The sequence below is a fragment of the Cucumis melo genome, chromosome 1, assembly GCF_025177605.1.
Source record: "Cucumis melo cultivar AY chromosome 1, USDA_Cmelo_AY_1.0, whole genome shotgun sequence".
Taxonomy (NCBI): Eukaryota; Viridiplantae; Streptophyta; class Magnoliopsida; order Cucurbitales; family Cucurbitaceae; genus Cucumis; species Cucumis melo.
Window position 1 is genome coordinate 5,194,963 of NC_066857.1, and position 20,415 is coordinate 5,215,377.

Here is a 20,415-nt window from a genome sequence, read left to right on the forward strand (position 1 = left end):
ACTAATGTTCCAAAATCAAGAATTAAACTTCACCATCTCTCAAAACTTCTCACTTGATTTCTCAAGGTCTCGGACTAAAGAGTCCTACACTGTTCAACTCAAGCCAAATACCCCATAATGCCACTGATACCACAGTCCAACAAAGTAGATACACCTCTGAGTATGGGAGATTCTACAAAACATAAATGGGGAGGCGATCACTCTACAACTTATCAGAACTCAGAAAAATTATTCGACTACCATATAAACTTGAAGAATCAGTGGATGTTAATTAGGACGTGCAGTTACTCCAGCAGCACGTCAATAGACAATGGTTACTAACTGTTCAATGCAGAATTTCTATACTACAATAAAACAATGGCACATAGTACATATAGAAAGAAAAAAGTTAAATAATACAATTACCTTTGAAGTTCTTTGTCGAGATATCAGTGAATGTAAGAGAATCTAACACGCAGAAGTCCAAAAAGGTTTTGGAGTTTCCTTGGTTGCAACTGCACTCCTCAAAGCAGAAGTTTCATCTTCCCATTCATCTACAAGAGAGAACCTGAAGCGCAATGACAGCGATTGAAAGTGGACCTACCGAGAGGGGAAAAACATAATAATACGCAAGAGTATAAAATAAAATATAACATTGATTGTATGATTGTAGATCATTCTTGAGCCACAGAATACATCTTCAAAGCACATTCAGCCAAAATAATTGGTGGCAAGGGTCTGACACAGAAGGTCCTATTTCTATAAATAATAATCAATGATACATATTTCCTACATACATTATTTCTTTACAGCTAAATGCATTTACCAATAACGGAGCATAATCAAAGACGCACTATCTGCTTTTACTACTAGAAGTGAAGGCAAAAATAGTTATAAATAAAGCAAAAAACTAACTATGTCAAAGACAGCTTGACAATGCATGTTTGGTGGGTTGTAAATTCAGTCCCAATAATTTCCTTAGCTTGAATAGTCATGATACCACAGCCAAGTCAACTACGGATCACCGTCATAAAGTCCATCTAAAGTTGGTGATGATGAGTATATTAAAATTTTCTTAACACTGTTCTGAAACTCCGCGACCAATGAATCTTGAGCCTTTTGATCATCCCAATTATTTCCCCTCAAGTCCAATAGCTCGAGTTTACCTATATTTTAAGACAAAGCCTTGAGTATGATATCGCTCCACAAACAACATAAAGTAATAGCATATCATGAATTCTCAAAAATCTATTATACTCAGTAGCTTACATCAATAAATAACATCACTTATCTCAGGCATGGCAACAAACATTTAGTTCATATCGAAAAATCTTCTTCCAATGCACTAATATTTGTGTTTGGATATTCACCCAAGTGTAACTGCCGAAGCAGAATTCATGAAAACGAGAGTTCAATACAGTTGTAGAACATCTAAACTGGAAAATTTGGGATATCATTTATCTTAATATATATTTTCATTGGAAAAAAAATGAAAGAATACAAGAGCATATAAAAAACGAGCCTATCAAAATACCCCTACTAAAGGAAGGGGTTCCAACTAAGTAAAATGTTACCAAGAGAATAGCTGCAAAAAAAAAAAAAAAAAAAAATTCTGAAATTGAAACCCCTCCCTAAGAGACACATGAAACTTCACTAAGAACCAAACCTCACAAGGGTCCGGTCCTTTCCTTTGAACACTCTAACATTCTTCTCCCCCAAAAATCTCATAACATTGCATACAACCCTGCAAACACAAAAAACGGCCTCTCTCTTGGGACACGGAGTTACCAGGGAACCAAAAATTATACATCCTTCTTTATGTGTATGTGTGCTGTTTTGTGATCACTAACAATTGCAGCTTTTACTTTAAATGTTTGTTTCCCCAGTAGCTCCATGTCCCCGTAGCCATTCATGAACTTTCATTATTTCATTTTCTATCCAAAATAAAATCAAACAATTAATGAGTAAACTCCTAGTATTTTAAGGAAGCGCCTAGAAGTTGAAGTAGTCCAGAAGCTTATTCCAATTTTTAAGGAAATGGGTGAGAAAAAAAGTAGGACGCAGCCTCATCATTTGATGATCTAGTAGGAACACCAGCCGTGAGAAAGAAAAGAACAAGGACAAGGTGGATATTGCAAGGGGCAGATCTCCCAAGTCTAGAATCTATATTTGAAACGAAAATACCCCCCCAAGTCTTGAATGTTTTCAAACCTCAAACCAGATACACGGCCATAACAAACTCACAGGAAAAATTCAATGGAAAGGTGGTAACTTAAATTTCAGACAACTTGACAATGTACCTTTAGCAATTTTCAGGGCAGAACGTATGATGTCTAAGGATTCAACGGGCATTAGATTGTAAGACGCATTGACAGAAACAAGATCTGATCCCCCAGACAAAAGCTTCAACAAAAATGTTGCTATCTCTATCCCACCACGATTTTTGCTACAATAAAAAACATTTATATTTTAGGGACATTTTGAAAAAAGAATAATGAAGCAGTTCATGAATGTTAATTTTGAACCTTATATTGATGTTCACAATATTTGACCCTTCAGTTACCCCTTCAACTAAATCCTGAAACCCGCATGGACCCAAGCCAATGCCTTCGACATTCAGTATTTGAATGGATTTCCCCATGAAAACGCCCAAAGCTCCTGCTACAGAGCTTCAAAACAAGTGTACACACCAATCAAATATTTGAGTGGAAAATATAAAATAGTGATCATTTCAGGCTATTTACAGATATACAAACCTTCCAAGGCTATTATCTGCAACAGAAAGAGACCTTAGTGGTTTCCTTAAAGTTGACAGCACATTCAAGAGTTGCGTGACTCCATCACATGAAAGCTCACAGTTCTCTAAATTCAGATCAGCAAAGGGAAAGCTTCTTTCAGAAGCTTCAATAAAATAGGGGATTAAATTCCTGTGAATCCACAAGGTTGGAAAAAACTCAGATTATAATAGAGATCAATAACATACAATAATAATAAAAACAAATAAGTAAAAACTAAAGAGGTAAAGAAGGACCTGATTCCATCATCCTCAATAGGATTATCACTTATATCCAGGAACTCCAAGTTTGGTATATGAAACAAAGCATATCTTAAGTTATCTGCATCATCTTTCTTTAGCCCGTTGCCCCTAAAATAAGAAAGTGATTCAAAACTGCAGAAGTAGCACCACAAGAAAACTATTCTACTAAATTGCAAACTTTAAACTAGATGTGAAATCAAGATTATTTTAACTGCATCTTTTTAGGTCATGGGATGTATAACATCTCTCACCTTCTCTCCCTTTAATATGGAGAATCAATTTTCAATCAGTGCAAGAACAACTTAGAGATCCACACACAAAAATAAGGACCAACTCATTATTATTCTTCTTCTTATTATTTATAGAAATAACAACTTTTATTGAGAAAAATGAAAGAGAACACGGGCACCAAAAAAACCAAAGCCCACAAAAGATAGGGACCCCCTCTATAAGAAGAGGATCCAACTATTAACATCATGTCTAAAGGACAATTACAAAAGATCTTCAAAATCGAAGCCGAATAAGAAACAAAAGAATCAAACTAACATACCAAATCTCCCCACTCCCCCTTTCAACCCCCTAAAAATCCTCCTATTCCTCTCATCCCACAACACCCATAAGATGTCACAAACACAAGCACGCCACAGAAAATGGTCTTTCCAAACGGCGGATTAAGGAGGAACTCCTTGATCATCATTCTAATAGCTTTTTGACAAGCATTCGAAATGCCAAACGTCTGGAAAAAAGGCATCTCAAACGCAGATCGCCAACTCAAAATGCCAAAGAATGTGGTCCAAGTCTTCCTCCGCCTTCCAACACAAAATACAACTGAAATAACCAATCAATGAAGACAACTTCCTAGAAAGCCTATCCAACGTACTAACACAGTTCAAGCAAAGAATCTCACCTTTCTAGGGACCTTAATCCTCCAAACGAACGAGAATACCAACTCACCCTCACACTCTCCTCTCAAGACGGAAAGAGTGACTCTCAAGAAGGGAAATGAGAGCCACCACGTCTGCTGTTTCCCTATCAAAAAGAGCACAACGAAACCCAAAGGTAAATGAACAAGAGCTCCCAGTCCAAACCGAAAAATCAGCCACAAAATTATTTTTTAAAGAAGACAAATGATACAACTGAGGGAATAACCCAAAGGTCTTTCCCCCACCTACAGATCTTCCCAGAAATACATCTCTCTTCCCTCCCCCACCACATAACGGGCCCAAGAAAGAGCTCCAACTTATGGTAACATAATATAAATGATTATTATAAAACAAAATTGAACCATGATTTATGGACAGAAAACTTGTTTATTCATAGGTGGGCATAACATTTCAATCTATCATGTTGCCAGCCTAAGCAGATAAAAGGAGAGCCAACAATAAATCAAAAGTCTTTATGATGAATGAAAATTATTGAATGCATGAGGGAAATTCTTTAGTAACAAAGACTTGGCTACAAACTAGGAAGTAAAATACAAAAAGGAAACTAAAAATAAACTAATCAAGCTTTAACCAAGATTAAAATGATTTACCCAAATCCTACTGCATCATATTCTATTCCTCACAAAAGCCCTCGTCCTTGAATTTTGAAGTTAAAAACTGAGAAAAATAGGGCCCCAGTTTCCTATGATTGGAAAAGGTTCCTACACAAAAGTCTCTTTTTCATCATCAGAACATTACTGCGAACAAAATAATCCAAAAATCACGAAAACAACTGCTCTTCAATCACAAATCTGTCAACAGATTGTTGAACCAAAAATGTGGGAAGAACATGTTTGAAGAATGATGTAAAAATGTAAGAATGAGGGAAGATTGTGACTTAAGATTTCTTCTACATGGAAAGAACGTCTTTGTCGAAATCCCCGCCTACCTTGGGAAGATTCATCTTGGTTTGGGTTTTATTAAACAATATGGTTCAGGTATGGGTCAAATCCAATGAGTAAAAAGATTAGATTTGTTGCCAGTTGGATCACAATCACACAAACCTTGCAACAAAAAACAGTAGCTTCATCAGGCAGGTCAGGTTCTGGATTGGGTCATCTTCGGGTGGGTTCTACATTCCCCTCTTCTTCTTGTCCTTGTCTTCCTTGTCGCCTTCTATGCACTTGATTTGATTATACAGAGTGTTGATTAATTTGCCTTTTCCTTCTTCCTTGTCGTTTTTTCTACTATGTACAAGACTTTAATTTGGGTTTCCGTCTCACAGAAAAGTCTTCGTCTGCATTTTTCTTCATTTTTAATCAGGTCTTTGGTATCTTCCGCAAATTTCACTTCTTCAAACATTATACTGGTTCTGCAATTTCACCCTTACATCTTCCTTGCCTTCATTTTTGGATTTTTCATCTTGTTTGCTTGTCACTGCTTCACACGAATTACATTACTTCTAGATTTTTCTGAATTTTTTTTGGGCGCACGGTTTCACATCTTTGGGGAATTTCTTGGGTTATCTTGAATGTTTCTTTCAAAATCCACAATTCTAGCCCTTTTGCGATATGTCGCTCAGATATAATTCTCTTATCTCCTTGAAACTGTTCAAATGTATTTCTCAAGGATGTTAGACTTCATCCAATTCCTTCTGAAATTCCTCTCAGTTAGTGTTCTCATCCAAAAACAGTCATGTTCTTGAATAGATTTCCACCTTCTCTTGTCGTGTTCCATAGCTGAGACAGAAGTTTTTGCTCTTGAATGTTCTCCTAGCATTGAAATCCTCCCTTCTTGGACAATGCTTGAAAATTTTCTTCCTGGGGTTTCCCTTAGACATGCCTTGTTTAGTAACGAGTATTGCTCAAAAAGTTCAAGCATTGTCGGCATTAATTTCTCAGTCTTCCACCGGCAGTAGTCAACGTCAGCTCATGTGGTGCTCCAATACCAAATTGGCATGCTCTAAGAGGATAAAAGGGAAGTTCTATTTTCTCCAAAAATTAATCAAAAGTATTTATGGTGAATGAAGGTTACTGAAGGGAAATTCTCTAATTTTAAAGATTTGGAAAGAAACTAGGAATTAAGATACAAAAAAGAACTGAAAAGGAGTTAACCAAGTTTTAACAAATATTAAAATGAATTTACCCCAATTCACCCTTATCCTACCAACATCACAACAAAGCAACTTTGGTACCTTAAACTGAGTACACGCAGTGATTGCAAGGATTTTCCAACCATAGAAGAAGCCTGAAGGCCGGTCAAAGATCTTCTATTAAAATTGGAGAGCCATCCTGTCATCTGCAAAGTTCTTGAAAAGGTCATCGACTGACACATAACAATCAAAATTTGAAAAGAAAAAACATGCATACTTACTTTATTTTCCGAAAGATCAAGGGCAGATAAACAAGATGAAGCATCAAGAAGAGTATGAAAGACAAGTTTCCCAAAATTTTTACCCAGGTCGTTATCACAGAGTTTGAAAGAATATAAATACCTGAAATAAATAGAAAAAGTAGTTGGAACCAAGTTTTAAGAAAAAATGAAAAAAGATGTAATCTATAAGCATTAAGCAATTCAAAATAACATAGAAGCCGTGCAAGGAACTCTTTTTACTTTCCCAAACGATTGGGTAAAAAATATAGGGCAATAGGGGACATCCAAAAGTATCATACTCTTGAAGTCTTACCAGCATACTTGCTTTTATGTTTAACACAACACAATATGTTTCCCATTTGTATTGATGAAATGACAAGAGGTGAAATTCAAATTGGTGGAGATACCTTCCCGATGAAAAAAATGATACCAGTCCCGAAGGCAGAGCAACAGGGTCAGTTTCATCAAAGTGTGATGCATTGATTGAGAAGTGCAGTATACCATGTGTTTTTCTATTATGGATTAGAGCATCACAAATTGAATTAACAGAAGTTGAAGATAGCTTGCAATGAATGAGTTCAAGGGAAGTTAAAGTTTCCCTGTTTTGGCTTAGGAGTTTGCATAATCCATTAACCTGATCAAATATAAAAAACCAAGTCAAGATAAACATATTTCCATTGATATTAGAAAAATTACAAGTTACCAGAAAAATTACTTGCTACCAATCTACCAAAGAGATTAAAACAAAAAGGAACCCCAAAAACTAAAATTATGTGCATTATAACTTCATAAATACCAAAAATACAATCCATAATTAACATTACAGACACGCACAATCACAAACAAAACAAAACAAAACAAAATAAAATATTCCTAACAGAAATATATTTATGGATTACGTAATTCTGAAAGGCTTTGGAAAGAGGCACAATGAAGCTTCAAAATTCAAAACTTCCTTCCCCAGAAGTAGTTTTGCTAAGAGACCCTCTTATATCTTTCATACCATATTCTCCAAATAATAAATTTACCAATATTAATTCAAGAAAATTTTGCTTCCTCTATAAAGCTATGACATCAAAGAGAGTTGATGGTATTGCTTTGAGCCGTAAAATCAATGATACTAGCATATTCAAAAATCTGAAAATATGCCTTCCATGAATGCTTGTGGTACAAGCAAAAGAAGAATAAAGGTTAAATTACAAGTTTAGACCCCCGACTTTCAAGTTTGTATCTATTTAGTTCCTCAATTTTTAAAAGTGTTTTATAAAGATCACTAAATTTTAAAAGGACATAATAGGTCACTCAACTTTCAACTTTTGTGTCCTATAGGCTCTTGATATATTCAAAATTATTAAAACTTAAAGTCCGGTTTGGTAAGCAATTAATTTTTGAAAATTAATCTCATAATATCTATTTTCTGTAGAGGATGGACAGAAAATTGGAAGTTCAGACCTTCTACAGTTTACGACCCCTAATTGGAGCAGCCTTCACATATATTTTTGTAACTATACCACTCTCACTATCAACATAGACTGTACGGTTTATTAGTAATCTTTGATTCAGAAGAGGGGGATCTTGTTCCCTAGCCCTCTACGTTGTTTTTCTTTTTCCTTTTTTCTCAATGAATGAAGTCTCGGTTGTTTAAAAAAAAATATATTTATATACATTATATAGTGCTGATCAAGACTCTTGACCTTCTTAATACAACAAAATACTACTGTGAAAATAAAAAAGAAAGCATGAACTAGAATAAGCTCCAAGGAAGTCCAGACAGGGCACACCACATCAGAAGTATATAAATAGTTTTTTAAGAAAAGACTCTTTTCAGGGTTCAGGAACTAAACTTGTAATTTAAACTATAATAAATCATGAACCTCTTCTCAATCCTTAAAAGTTAAAACACAAAGGACAACAATTAGGACTCAGCAACCAATCTAGGCATTTTCTTTTCCTCATCTTATATGCAAATGCAAATAATCAATTAATTCAAATATAAATAAAACTGAGCTCACTTGCTCCGGGAATCTGATCCACCTTAACACCAACTTCTGCAACTTGCAGCTTCTTAATATATGCTGCAACATGGTAGAAATAAGAGCTATGAAAAGAAGACAAAATAGAAATACAAGTAGCTTTTCTTATGGAGGTAATACACAAAAGAAGGTCAAAATAATTGTTCCACAAATAAGTTCTAAAGAGACTAGGTTAGCCCCACTTGTCTTACAAACAATGACAAAATTTTCGTATTGCAAAATCAATGGACGTGAAGGAGATCTTTGCTCCCCTTTTATTTTTTATAATGCTGTTACGGGTAACACAGCACAAATGCATAAAGGAATTCGATTAGTTTTAGCAATCAAGTGCGTAACTGGGCCCTTCCACTCTCGTAAGGATCTTACCATTTTTTTATAAACAGAAACGAGCCCCTTTATTTATAAATGAAAGAGACTAAAGCTCAAAGTACAGGAGACATATACCAAGAGCAAAAAGGACTAAAAGAGCGCATACAACATACATCGAGACAAAAGAGAACATACAAAATTTCAACGAGCTGGACAAGAGCCTCTAGAACCCAAGCTAAACAAGAAGAAGAAAATACAAAGCAAGTTGAAAAAACTTTCAACAAGGAACCCCAAATCAGGTAAAATTAGCTTAAAAAATGAATGGAAAGAACACCAAGAAAAGGTAACCAGCCGACCTGCTTCAAGCTTGGTTTGTTTTTAATAATAAATGAGACTAATGCACAAAGTACAAGAGTATTATACTAATAGCAAAATAAGAAAAAGACTAAATCATCCAAACAAACTAAACAAAGATGAACTTGGGCAATACAAAAGGGAAAACGACCAACAAACAATCACAAAGAACAAGCTAATATAGCAAAATCCAAAAGAAAAATTTAAGCTAAACAGAACCAAAATGAAGGCTTGCTAATGCCAGTCTCGAAGGCTTTGATGAAGCTTCAAGCTTGATTTAAAAATAGCCCTGGAAGACTTGCTGAAATCTTCCATCACACCAAAAATAAAAAAATTGCACGTGTACTTCTGAAAAAGCCCATCAAAACTCCAAATCTTCAAACAGAATTGCGAAAGGAAGAAGAAAGAAATACAAAGGAAAAGGCCAAACATGAAATCTCTCACTTTATACAAAATCATTCTCTTGCTTCAACAATCCTTCCCAAACGCCTCGAGAATCACCAGATTCCCATTCAAATTTTAAGATTAAATGTCTGAGAAACTGTTAGATACCTAGATTAGTATAGGGTTAGGGGTGTAAGGATAATCGGATAAGATAGAAAGTTACTAGTAGTTCTTGTCTAAAGAAGGTTACTAGTAGTTATTGTGTAAGTGTGGTTACTAGGGCGGTTGCAACTTGTTATAAATAGAGGGAGGGCAAGTGAGAGGAGGGGGGAATTCAGTTATTTTGTGAGTGGTTTCTGCTAGTTTCTTTGAGAGAGAGGAAAGGCAGAGAGGGAAGTCTTATTCATCTTTGTTCTTAGTTTTCTGCATTTTATTTCCAGAATTGAGATCATCAATTCTATTCTATATTGTTATCGTTGAAGTTCATATGAATACAATACAAACACAATTCCCTAGTGTTCTAACAAAAACATGTCTACTGTCAGTGCCAAGCCAAAACTAACCCAGATTTCTCAACAAAGGATTTCAAATGATTTGGAATACCACATTGATGATCTTGTGACGGAATTCCAGCAGCTTGTTTCTCAAAACTTTAGTCTTCCTCAATCCGAAACAGAGAATTTAGATCATTCTCTAAAGGGTCCTTCAACAATTGATCTTCCTTCTCATATAATCTTATCAAATCACCTTCCTCACTACTCACACTAAATGGAGAGTCAAAATTTGAAACAAGCTTCTCTTTTTATGAGGGGACCAAAGTTTGGCTAGAAGAACCTCTCAAGAACTTTACCTTTGAATTAGGTAAAGAAAAAGCAAAGTATTTATTTTTAAAATGGAAACAAGCCTCTTTATTATTTATTAAAGAATGAGACTTAAGCTCAAAGTACAAGAGTGTTATACTAAGAGCAAGAGAAATAGAGAAGAATTCAGTCGACGGCCATAACAAAAGCTAAACTTAGACAACAAAGGAGATGGCAATCTAAAAAAAGAACTCCAACAGATAATAATCAAGCTAAACAGAACGATAGCCATAGAAAGCTAAATACAACGTAAAATCTCTCTCATAAGGAGCCCATTCGAACCAAAACACTTGCAAGAGGATGCAACCAGCTGCCTCATAGCTGTCTTGCAAAATAATCCAAAATGCAGAGGAAGGTCAAAGAAGTCTTTCAAACCATCAGCATCAGCAGAGAGGCTTTACTTGCCACCCACATGAAGAGAAATCCAAGAAATACAGAAGTTGGTCCAACTTCAGGGAGGAAAACATTTAACGGCTGAAGAATCAAATTAGAATAAGTCCATAATCAGAAACTTCTGACTTTAGATGATTTGGTATTTTGCAAGACTACAGACAAGAGCAAGTTGCATAAAGAAAATTTGCAGATTTTGGTTCTTCCTCGCATTGAAACAACGCATTGAGATACGTTTCTAGAGGCTCGAAATGTTTCTCTCTAAAGCTCAGTTGACCTATTCAAATGCTCCACTTCCACACTACTAACGCTGAAAGGAGAGTCGAAAGAAAACTCGCCCTTCTTGCTGTAGTGATTGAGAGAGATTTTGCTTGGAGAGTCCCTAAGAAATTTTACCCTTAAGTTGTGCATAGAAAACTTAGAGTACTTAAATTAGGTAGGGTGAGAATGATGAGAAATTGACTTAGAAGAACAAATTAGGGCTTGAATTTGGGTGCAACTAACTTCCAATAAATATGGATTAGCCTCTAAAAACAGCTTGGATCTATTGGAATGAACTGATGATTGAGAATGGGCACATTTTTCCTCTAACAAATCAGGTACTTGATCTTCAATTATTTGTGCTTTTAAGGATTGTTTAGCCAAAATCTTCTTTGATTTTTTATTTCGAGTGAAATACTTTAAAAAGAGCTTAACGCAATATGAAAAGATCTTAGAACATTTCTTTCTTTTCAAATTTTCTCCAAAGCCTAACTTTACCGAGGAATAAAGAGAAGAAGATGAGAGGGAATCTGAGGATGAAGGGTTGAAATGACTTTGCTGAGGATCAGGTGCTGAAATGGGAAGTAAATTATCTGATGGCATAGGGAGCGACTATCGAGTTTTCGAAGGAATTTGAACGATTGACGAGTGGTGGGATGTCAATAGTCCTTTCTTTAAAAAAGTATCAATTGAATTAATTTTGAGAGTTTAAGGAAACACCTCCTCTCTCATGACTCTCTCCTCTCTCCCCCCTTCCTTCCTTTCATCCCTAACCACACTCCGGCCCCCTTTCTCCCCTCCGGCGTTTCTCATCTTTCTTCTGCGGTAAGTCCCTTCGAGCTTGTTTCTTCTTGTCCATCCCTGTTTCAGTGGCAGTCTAGCTTTGGTGAAAATGGAAGTAGAAAGATGCAAAGAAGTGAACGTCCTTTACTATATTTTGTTTGACAAAGAATACTTCTATATGGAAGACATGGAAGCTTGAAAGATCGTATCATTATTAGACACTCAATTCAGATGGTTCTTGAAGGAGATTTCTGAATTCTTGGGTGGCCCTAAGAATGAATTTCTTCTTCGAAATGGTTTTGGAAGTACAAGCCTCTTAAAATTTAGGCCAAAAGTGGGTTGGGTTATGAGGTGTGTAGCTTGGAAGAGGAACAAAAATCTATCCTTCATCCATATATATTCTGGTGTCTCTCGACAGGGTTGAAATCCTTTCACAAAACGTTGGAAAGATTCTTGATGAAGCAGGATTATTCGATTTGGTACAGAAAACATCTCCAGACCTCCTTGCAGCTTCCTTCTGAGTCATTAGGGGGAATTTATGTTGAAAAGGTGATGTTTAATGGATCCTCTGTTCGAGAATTGGTAAAACAGACCGCTTCTTCCTCTATTCTGACCTCAGAATTTCAGAGTGCAACTCAGCACTGGGTGATTAAAAATCCGGAAATTTTAAAACAATACTTCGATAATCTATGGATTATTTCAAGATTATTTGCATTTGATGATTGGAAGGAAATTAGAAAAACCTTAGAGGATCTTTTTCAATAAAAAAATAATTAATCCATTGTTTGCAGAGAATGCTTAAATTGGCTTATGGATCTCTAGAAGAGTTATTTGGAAAAGAAGAGTTATGGCAAATAATGGGTCCTTTTCATTTAAAGTTTGAGAAATAGAGCAAAAGAAAACATAGCGAACCATCAGTTATTGAAGGCTATGGAGGATGGATTAAAATAAAAAACCTCCTTGATTATTGGAGCAATTAGACGTTCAAAGTTATAGGAGATCATTTTGGAGGTTTAGAAAATATCGCTTCTAAAACGCTTAACCTTCTAAATGTTTCTGAAGCAAAGATTCAAGTAAAAAAAAACCAATGTGGTTTGTACCAGTTACATTAGAAATAACAGACTTCAACTGAGGGAATTTTTCTTACAATTTGGTGATTTTGAATAGATTGAGCCTCCTCCGTTAACCAGGAGTCATTATCATTTGAGAATTTTTCAAACCCATTTGATGCACAGATTAAACCATGCTTAAAACGATGGAGTGTCGATGATTCATTCTTCTCAGAAGGGGTGGATATTTAAGATCAATCCAAAAATTTCCTTCATATACAAGGAATCCTTTTGAAGTTTTGAAATAGGGAGCTCGCCAAAATTTAGCCTCACTAATGCCAATTACCTCCCCCGAAGCGACGGTGATTTTAAATTTGGACTATAAGGAAAGCAGTGTGAACATGGTTGGATTCAAAGAGCCACACTTAAGGAGGAGAGAGAATAAGAACTTTAGTTTTGAAAGGAACAAGACAAAGGAAGTTGAAGAGACACTTTTGATGAAGAAAGAGAAAATTCTGGCCATCTGTTTTTTACAACTGGAAGTCTCCTCAACCAGATAGCAGCCCACCTTTTGGTGATCCTCTTTCCTCCAATCCTTTGAACAAAAAGTTAAAATCTAAAATTATTTCAGCTGCTATTTTCCTAAAGAGGAAGTTGAAGAGACGCTATTGATGAAGAAAGAGAAAATTCCGGTTGTATCTTATTTTACAGCTGGAAAGTCTCCTTAACCTGATAGCAGCCCACTTTTTGGTGATCCTCTTTCCTCCAATCCTTTGAACAAAAAGTTAAAATATGAAATTATTTCAGCTGCTATTTTCCTAAAGAAAGACAATGTGGTCCCATTTCAACGGATGCTCCTCCTTTCAACCCATTTCCTCTACTTCTCTTTATTCCTCAACAAAGTCAAGCATCGGAGGAAATTTGGAAAAGAAAGAAATATATTGAAAGCAATTAACAACAACCCGAGACTTACGTGGAAACCCGAGAACCGGGAGAAAAACCACGATACTTTAGTTTTTATTATTTTTCTTATGAACAAAAACAATAGGTACAAAGGGAGTATAAATAGAGTACAATAGGAATAAGAAAGGAAAAGATTTAGGAAATATTTAGGAAATAAAATCTTATATTTTATTTTTTCCAAAAGTACTAATTCTAACACTCCCCCTCAAGTTGGGAGGTAAATATCAATGAGTCCCAACTTGCTAACGCAAAGGTCGAAGTGTGGTCGGAGAAGCCCCTTGGTAAGAACATCAGCAATCTGTTGGCTTGAAGGAATGTACGGAATGCATATGCTTCCACTGTCAAGTCTTTCTTTGATGAAATGCCGATCAATCTCAACATGTTTAGTTCTATCATGTTGCACTGGGTTGTTAGCAATACTAATAGCGGCTTTATTATCACAAAAAAGCTTCAACGGTGTCTCACATTCCTGATGAAGATCTGACAAGACTTTCTGGAGCCAAATTTCCTCACATATTCCTAGACTCATAGCTCTGTATTCAGCCTCAGCACTGCTCCTGGCCACAACACTTTGCTTCTTACTCCTCCAAGTTACAAGATTGCCCCAAACAAAGGTACAATAACCGGATGTAGACTTTCTATCAATAACAGATCCTGCCCAATCTGAGTCAGTATATGCCTCAATGGTCTTTCTATTTGTTTTTCTAAACATCAACCCTTTACCAGGTGTATTTTTCAAGTATCTCAGGATTCTGTTAACAGCTTCCATATGTTTCTCATAGGGAGCCTGCATAAACTGGCTGACAACACTCACAGCAAAGGAAATATCCGGACGAGTATGGGATAAGTAAATTAATTTACCTACAAGGCGCTGATATTGTTCTTTATCAACTGGAACTTGATCATCAGAGTTTCCTAGTTTACAGTTGAATTCAATAGGAGTATCAGCAGGACGACATCCCAACATACCTGTCTCGGTTAGCAAATCAAGGGTGTATTTTCTCTGAGACACGGAAATACCTTCTTTTGATCTAGCCACCTCCATTCCAAGGAAATATTTCAGATTTCCCAAGTCTTTGATTTCAAATTCATCACCCATTCTCTGCTTTAGTTGACTGATTTCTGTTTGATCATCTCCAGTCAAAACAATGTCATCCACATAAACAATTAGAATAGCTATCTTTCCTGTTTTGGAAGCCTTTGTAAATAAAGTATGGTCAGAGTGCCCTTGACTGTACCCTTGGGACTTGACAAAGGTAGTGAATCTGTCAAACCATGCTCTCGGAGACTGTTTCAGACCATATAGAGATTTTTGGAGTTTACACACCTCCTGACCAAATTGGGCTTCAAATCCTGGTGGGGGGCTCATGTAGACTTCCTCCACAAGGTCTCCATTCAAAAAAGCATTCTTAACATCCAGCTGGTATAGAGGCCAATCTTTGTTCACAGCAACAGATAGCAGGACTCTAACAGTATTCAATTTAGCAACTGGAGAAAAAGTTTCCGAATAGTCAATACCATAGGTTTGAGTGAACCCCTTTGCAACTAACCTTGCCTTGTGTCTATCAAGCGTACCATCTGCTTTGTATTTGAGAGAGAATACCCATTTGCATCCTACAGTTTTATGTCCCTTGGGTAGAGCACAGATCTCCCAAGTTCTATTCTTTTCGAGAGCCTTCATCTCTTCCATAACAGCATTCTTCCATTCAGGACACTCTAGAGCAGTGTAGATATTTTTCGGTATTATGGTAGAGTCAAGGTTTGCTGTAAATGCTCTAAACTGTGGAGAGAGATTATCATAGGAAACATAGTTGCAAATGGGATGTTTAGTGCATGATCTGGTACCTTTTCTCAATGCAATTGGAATGTCAAGAGAGGGATCATACTCATCAAGTTTTCTTGTATGACCCTGTTCAGCTTCATCGTTACTGGTTTCTATTCTAACCTCAGTCTCATCATCACGGTTCTTTTCTTCCATATTTTCAAGAACAGCAACATCAGACTTGTCATTCTCACTCATTGTATTATTAGTACAAGGTTTTGTAGGGTTTTCCATACCTTGGTCTCGAGGAGGTTCGAAATTTTGGACTGGAGCCGGCGGTTGACTAGTAGGGGACCCAACTTCCTTTCTGAGATTCCTCCTGTAATATGTTTTCCAGGGAACTTGGTTTGTGGGTAAGATTATGGGATGAGGATCAATGTCAGACACGGTAATAAGAGTAGGTTCAATAAATTCAAAGGTGTTGTTAGACTCTTCACTCACATTCTCCCCCTGAAGATGGCTAACAGGAAAGTAGGGTCGGTTTTCACAGAAAGTAACGTCCATAGTGACAAAATATTTCCTAGACGGCGGGTGAAAACATTTATAACCGTGTTGGTGAAGGGGATACCCAACAAACACACAGGCCTGAGCCCGAGGGGTAAATTTGGTCTGATTAGGGCCGAAATTATGGACATAGGCGGTGCACCCAAACACACGAAGAGGAACCTCAGAAACAAGACGAGTAGAGGGGTAAGACTCCTTAAGACAATCTAAGGGAGTCTGAAGGTGGAGGATACGAGAAGGCATTCTATTGATTAAGTGAGCAGCTGTAAGAATAGCATCTCCCCACAGGTATGATGGAAGGGAAGTGGAAAGCATAAGTGAGCGGGCTACTTCCACAAGGTGTCGGTTTTTTCGTTCGGCCACTCCATTTTGTTGAGGAGTGTAGGCACATGAGGTTTGGTGAACAATCCCCTTGGAGGCTAGAAATTCACTAAGGTTATGGTTTTGGAATTCCCGACCATTATCACTTCGAAGAATTGCAATTTTTGTATGAAATTGTGTTTTGATAGTATGATAGAAGTTTTGGAAAATGGATGGAACCTCGGATTTATCTGAGATAAGGTAGACCCAGGTGAGACGGGTATGGTCATCAATGAAAGTTACAAACCACCGCTTTCCCGAGGAGGTGGTGACCTTGGAAGGACCCCAAACGTCACTATGGATGAGGTTAAACGGTTGTGTAGGTTTATATGGTTGTGAGGGAAAAGAGACTCGATGTTGTTTTGCCCGGATACACACATCACAAGATAGAGAAGAGACATCAACTTTAGAAAAAAGGTGGGGAAATAAATGTTGCATATACGTAAAGTTTGGGTGGCCCAGTCGAAAATGCCACAACATACAGTCTTGTTCAGAAGTGCTAAAGTAGGATGACAGTAAACTAACCCTAGACAAACTACTACATGAGGTATCATCATCAAGGATGTAAAGTCCCCTGCTATGCCGGGCAGTGCCAATCGTCCTCCCCGAGCTCATGTCCTGAAAATAAACCGATTCAGGTAAGAAGATAGCTTTACAATGCAACTCACGAGTGATCTTGCTTATAGATAACAAATTGTAAGACAGTTTAGGGACATGCAAAACATTCTGGAGAGCAAAACCGTCAAAGGGAACTATTTGTCCTTTGCCAGCGATCGGAGCTAGAGAGCCATCGGCTATTCGGATTTTTTCATTACCGGCACACGGGGCATATGAGATAAAGTGTTCTGAAGAACCTGTCAAGTGATCTGTAGCCCCCGAGTCTAAGATCCAGGGATTCTTCCCATCAACGCTAATAAGCCCAAGGGACTGAGGCATACCTGACTGAGCAATGGCACCCAGAGTCGGAGTCTTGGTCTGGCTCACAGTAGGATCAGTTGATTGAGAAGTGCTAGCAGGTGTAGTCTCACTAATGTAGGCACGTCCTGAGTTCTGTTTCTCGTTGGAGGACCGTTTCTTACCTCCTGGGGGACGACCGTGGAGTTTCCAACACTGATCCTTGGTGTGCCATTGTTTCTTGCAGTGCTCACACACAGGAATTGACTTCCCATTATTCTTGTCACTGTCATGATTTGAGGACCGAGCGCTAAAGGCTGCGGAGTCAATGGTAGGGGTAGTCAATACACCCATGGCATTAGTGCGATCCTCTTCCAGGCGGACTTCAAAACAAACTTCCATTAGGGAGGGAAGAGGTCTTTGTCCGAGTATACGACCACAAACATTATCAAATTTGGGATTAAGTCCTGCAAGGAAGTCATAAACACGGTCAGCCTCTTCAAGTTTAGCATATTGTGTACTGTCATTTGGTGTGTCCCAAACTGTCTCTCTGCACAAATCCATCTCTTGCCAGAGGAGAGAGAGCTTGTTAAAATAGGTAGTTACGTCCAAGGTCCCTTGTTTGCAATTATGGACCTGTTTTCGCAGTGTATATAACCGAGAGGCATTCTGTCGTTTCGAGTAAAGGGTCTGAGTTGTATCCCACAAATCTTTTGCTGTGGCTGCATATAGTAAAGGCTTGCCGATCTGTGGTTCCATACTATTAATCAGCATGGACCGAATAAGTGAGTCCTCTCCTTTCCAGAGTCGTTCCAAGGCGTCTCCCGGTGGAGGACGTACAGTCTCTCCAGTTAAGAATCCGAACTGGTATCGACCTTCGAGGAACATCTTTATTGATTGGGACCAAGAAAAATAATTTTGACCATTTAATTTTTCGCCTGAAAAATTCCCTGTAGACGAACCCAAAGAGCCAGTTATATAATTTGACTGTGAATTAGGGAACAAAGTTACCGGGTTCTTGGAATACATCGGCAACTCGGTTGGTTTGGAATGCGTTGAAGATTCGCCCGCTTCAATGTCCGATCTGTTTTGGGGTTGATCAATTCCGTTACCAGAAAACAGCGGTTGCTGTAAAGGGTCAACGTACAGCTGCTGCTTACTGTACTGATTTGACAAATTTACGGTTGAGGGATGCTGTCCGGAGCTCGTAGACGGCGCATGAGGATGCGGATGGCCGGAAGGGTTTGACGGCTGGACATCCGACGGTGCGTAGAAGGGAACGGGATGGGCGGTGACGTGAAACGGCGGCGGCGCGTGGGCCCACGCGCCGGACACGAGCGGCGCGTGAATCAACTTCTGGTCAGACGGCGGCGCGTACGGCTGCGGAACCACTCCCGTTGGGTAGATCGGCGGTTTCTGTAGGTTCTGGAGCAGTTTCTCCATGGCGGCGGCGACGGCGGCGTCCACGGCGGCGGCGATTCCGGCGGCGTCGGCGGCGGCGGCGGTGACGGGTTCAGTTTCGATCTGGGTTTCTCCTAGGTTATTTTCTAGGGTTTCGTTATTGCTTTGCTCTGATACCATATTGAAAGCAATTAACAACAACCCGAGACTTACGTGGAAACCCGAGAACCGGGAGAAAAACCACGATACTTTAGTTTTTATTATTTTTCTTATGAACAAAAACAATAGGTACAAAGGGAGTATAAATAGAGTACAATAGGAATAAGAAAGGAAAAGATTTAGGAAATATTTAGGAAATAAAATCTTATATTTTATTTTTTCCAAAAGTACTAATTCTAACAAAATATGCTAAGATCTTCCTACATTGCCTCGAGCCATTTCCGAAGTATTTTATCCAGAAGAAAAAATAAAGAAGATTATGGCAAAATGTTCCTTAAAAGCCCAGATTTTAGAAGATCAAGCACCCACTTTGCTCGAGGAAAATAATGCCCATTCTCTTTCATCAGCTTATTCCAGCAGCTCCAAGCAGTTTTTACAGGCTAATCTTGATTTATTGGCAGTTAGTAGCACCCAAATTCAAGCCCCAACCTGTTCTTCTAAATCAATTTCTCATCATCCTCACTCTACCTAGTTCAAGTACTCTAAGTTCGCTTTGCCTAACTCCAAGGTAAAACTTTTGAAGGGCTCTCCAAGCAAACAGGGTGAGACTTTTTTCGACTCCCGTTTCAACGCTAGAAGTGAGGAATTAGAGCATTTGGATAGGTCAACCGAGCTTGAAAGTCAAAAACATTTTGAGCCTCTAAAAACATATCTCAATGTCATGTTTCAATGCGAGGAAGAGTCAAGATCCCCAAATTTTCCTTCTGCTCCCGTTCTTGTCCCCAGTCTTGCGAAATACCAAATCATTTAAAATCAATAGTTACTGATTGTTCTGATTTGATTCTTCAGCAGTTTAATGTATTCCTCCTCAATGTTAGATCAACTTTAGTCTTTCTTGGATTTCCCTTCATATGAATGACAAGTAAATCCCTCACGCCGATGTAGAAATAGTGGAAGACTTTTTTGAGCTTCCTCTGGATTCTGGAATAATTTGGCTAGGCAGTTTCGAGGTAGCCGATTGCATCTTCTTGCAAGTTTTTAGTTTCAAATTAGTTCTTTATGAGAGAACTTTGCATTATGTTTTGTATTTAGATTTCTTTGGTTATGATTTTGTTTAGCTTGATCTCTTCTGTTTGGAATTTGTATTTTAGCTTTTGTTGTAGTTGTAAACTGAATTTTCTCTTTTCTCTTGTTCTTAGTATAATACACTTGTACTTTGAGCTTAAGACTCTTTTACTAATAATAATTTAAGAGCCTTGTCTCCATTTAAAAAAAATTAATCTGAGAATTTAACTTCTTGTTTGAAGGATTGGAGGAGAGTAGATCGACAAGATGGGCCATTGGCCGGTTGAATTGGCATTCCCGTTGTAAAAAAAGGCACAGTTGACACTCTCTTTCATTAAAAGTTCCTCTTCAACTTCCTTTGCCTCGTTTCTTTCAAAACTTAAGTTCTTATTCTCTCCTCCTTAATTGTGCCTCTTTGAATCCTATAATCGTGTTCACACTACTTTCCCAGGTGTCCGAATTTAATTTTACCATCGCTTCAAGGGAGGTTTTTGGCACCAGTGCCAGCGAGG

At 37.8% G+C, this 20,415-nt stretch overlaps 1 protein-coding gene across 1 annotated transcript in view; it reads right to left on the reverse strand.

Annotated features, from left to right (window-relative positions):
- Window positions 1–617: 617 nt before the first annotated feature.
- LOC103500467 (uncharacterized) overlaps window positions 618–20,415 on the reverse strand; it is a 44,216-nt gene continuing 24,418 nt past the window's right edge. Inside the window, exons 9-17 of the mRNA XM_008463767.3 lie at window positions 8,325–8,387; window positions 6,720–6,946; window positions 6,313–6,433; window positions 6,134–6,237; window positions 3,011–3,124; window positions 2,736–2,906; window positions 2,505–2,648; window positions 2,280–2,425; window positions 618–1,145 (exon numbers count right to left, since the gene is read on the reverse strand). Of these exons, the coding sequence (XP_008461989.1) occupies window positions 994–1,145; window positions 2,280–2,425; window positions 2,505–2,648; window positions 2,736–2,906; window positions 3,011–3,124; window positions 6,134–6,237; window positions 6,313–6,433; window positions 6,720–6,946; window positions 8,325–8,387 (1,242 nt within the window). The 3' untranslated portion in view covers window positions 618–993. The remainder of the gene's footprint in view (window positions 1,146–2,279; window positions 2,426–2,504; window positions 2,649–2,735; window positions 2,907–3,010; window positions 3,125–6,133; window positions 6,238–6,312; window positions 6,434–6,719; window positions 6,947–8,324; window positions 8,388–20,415) is intronic.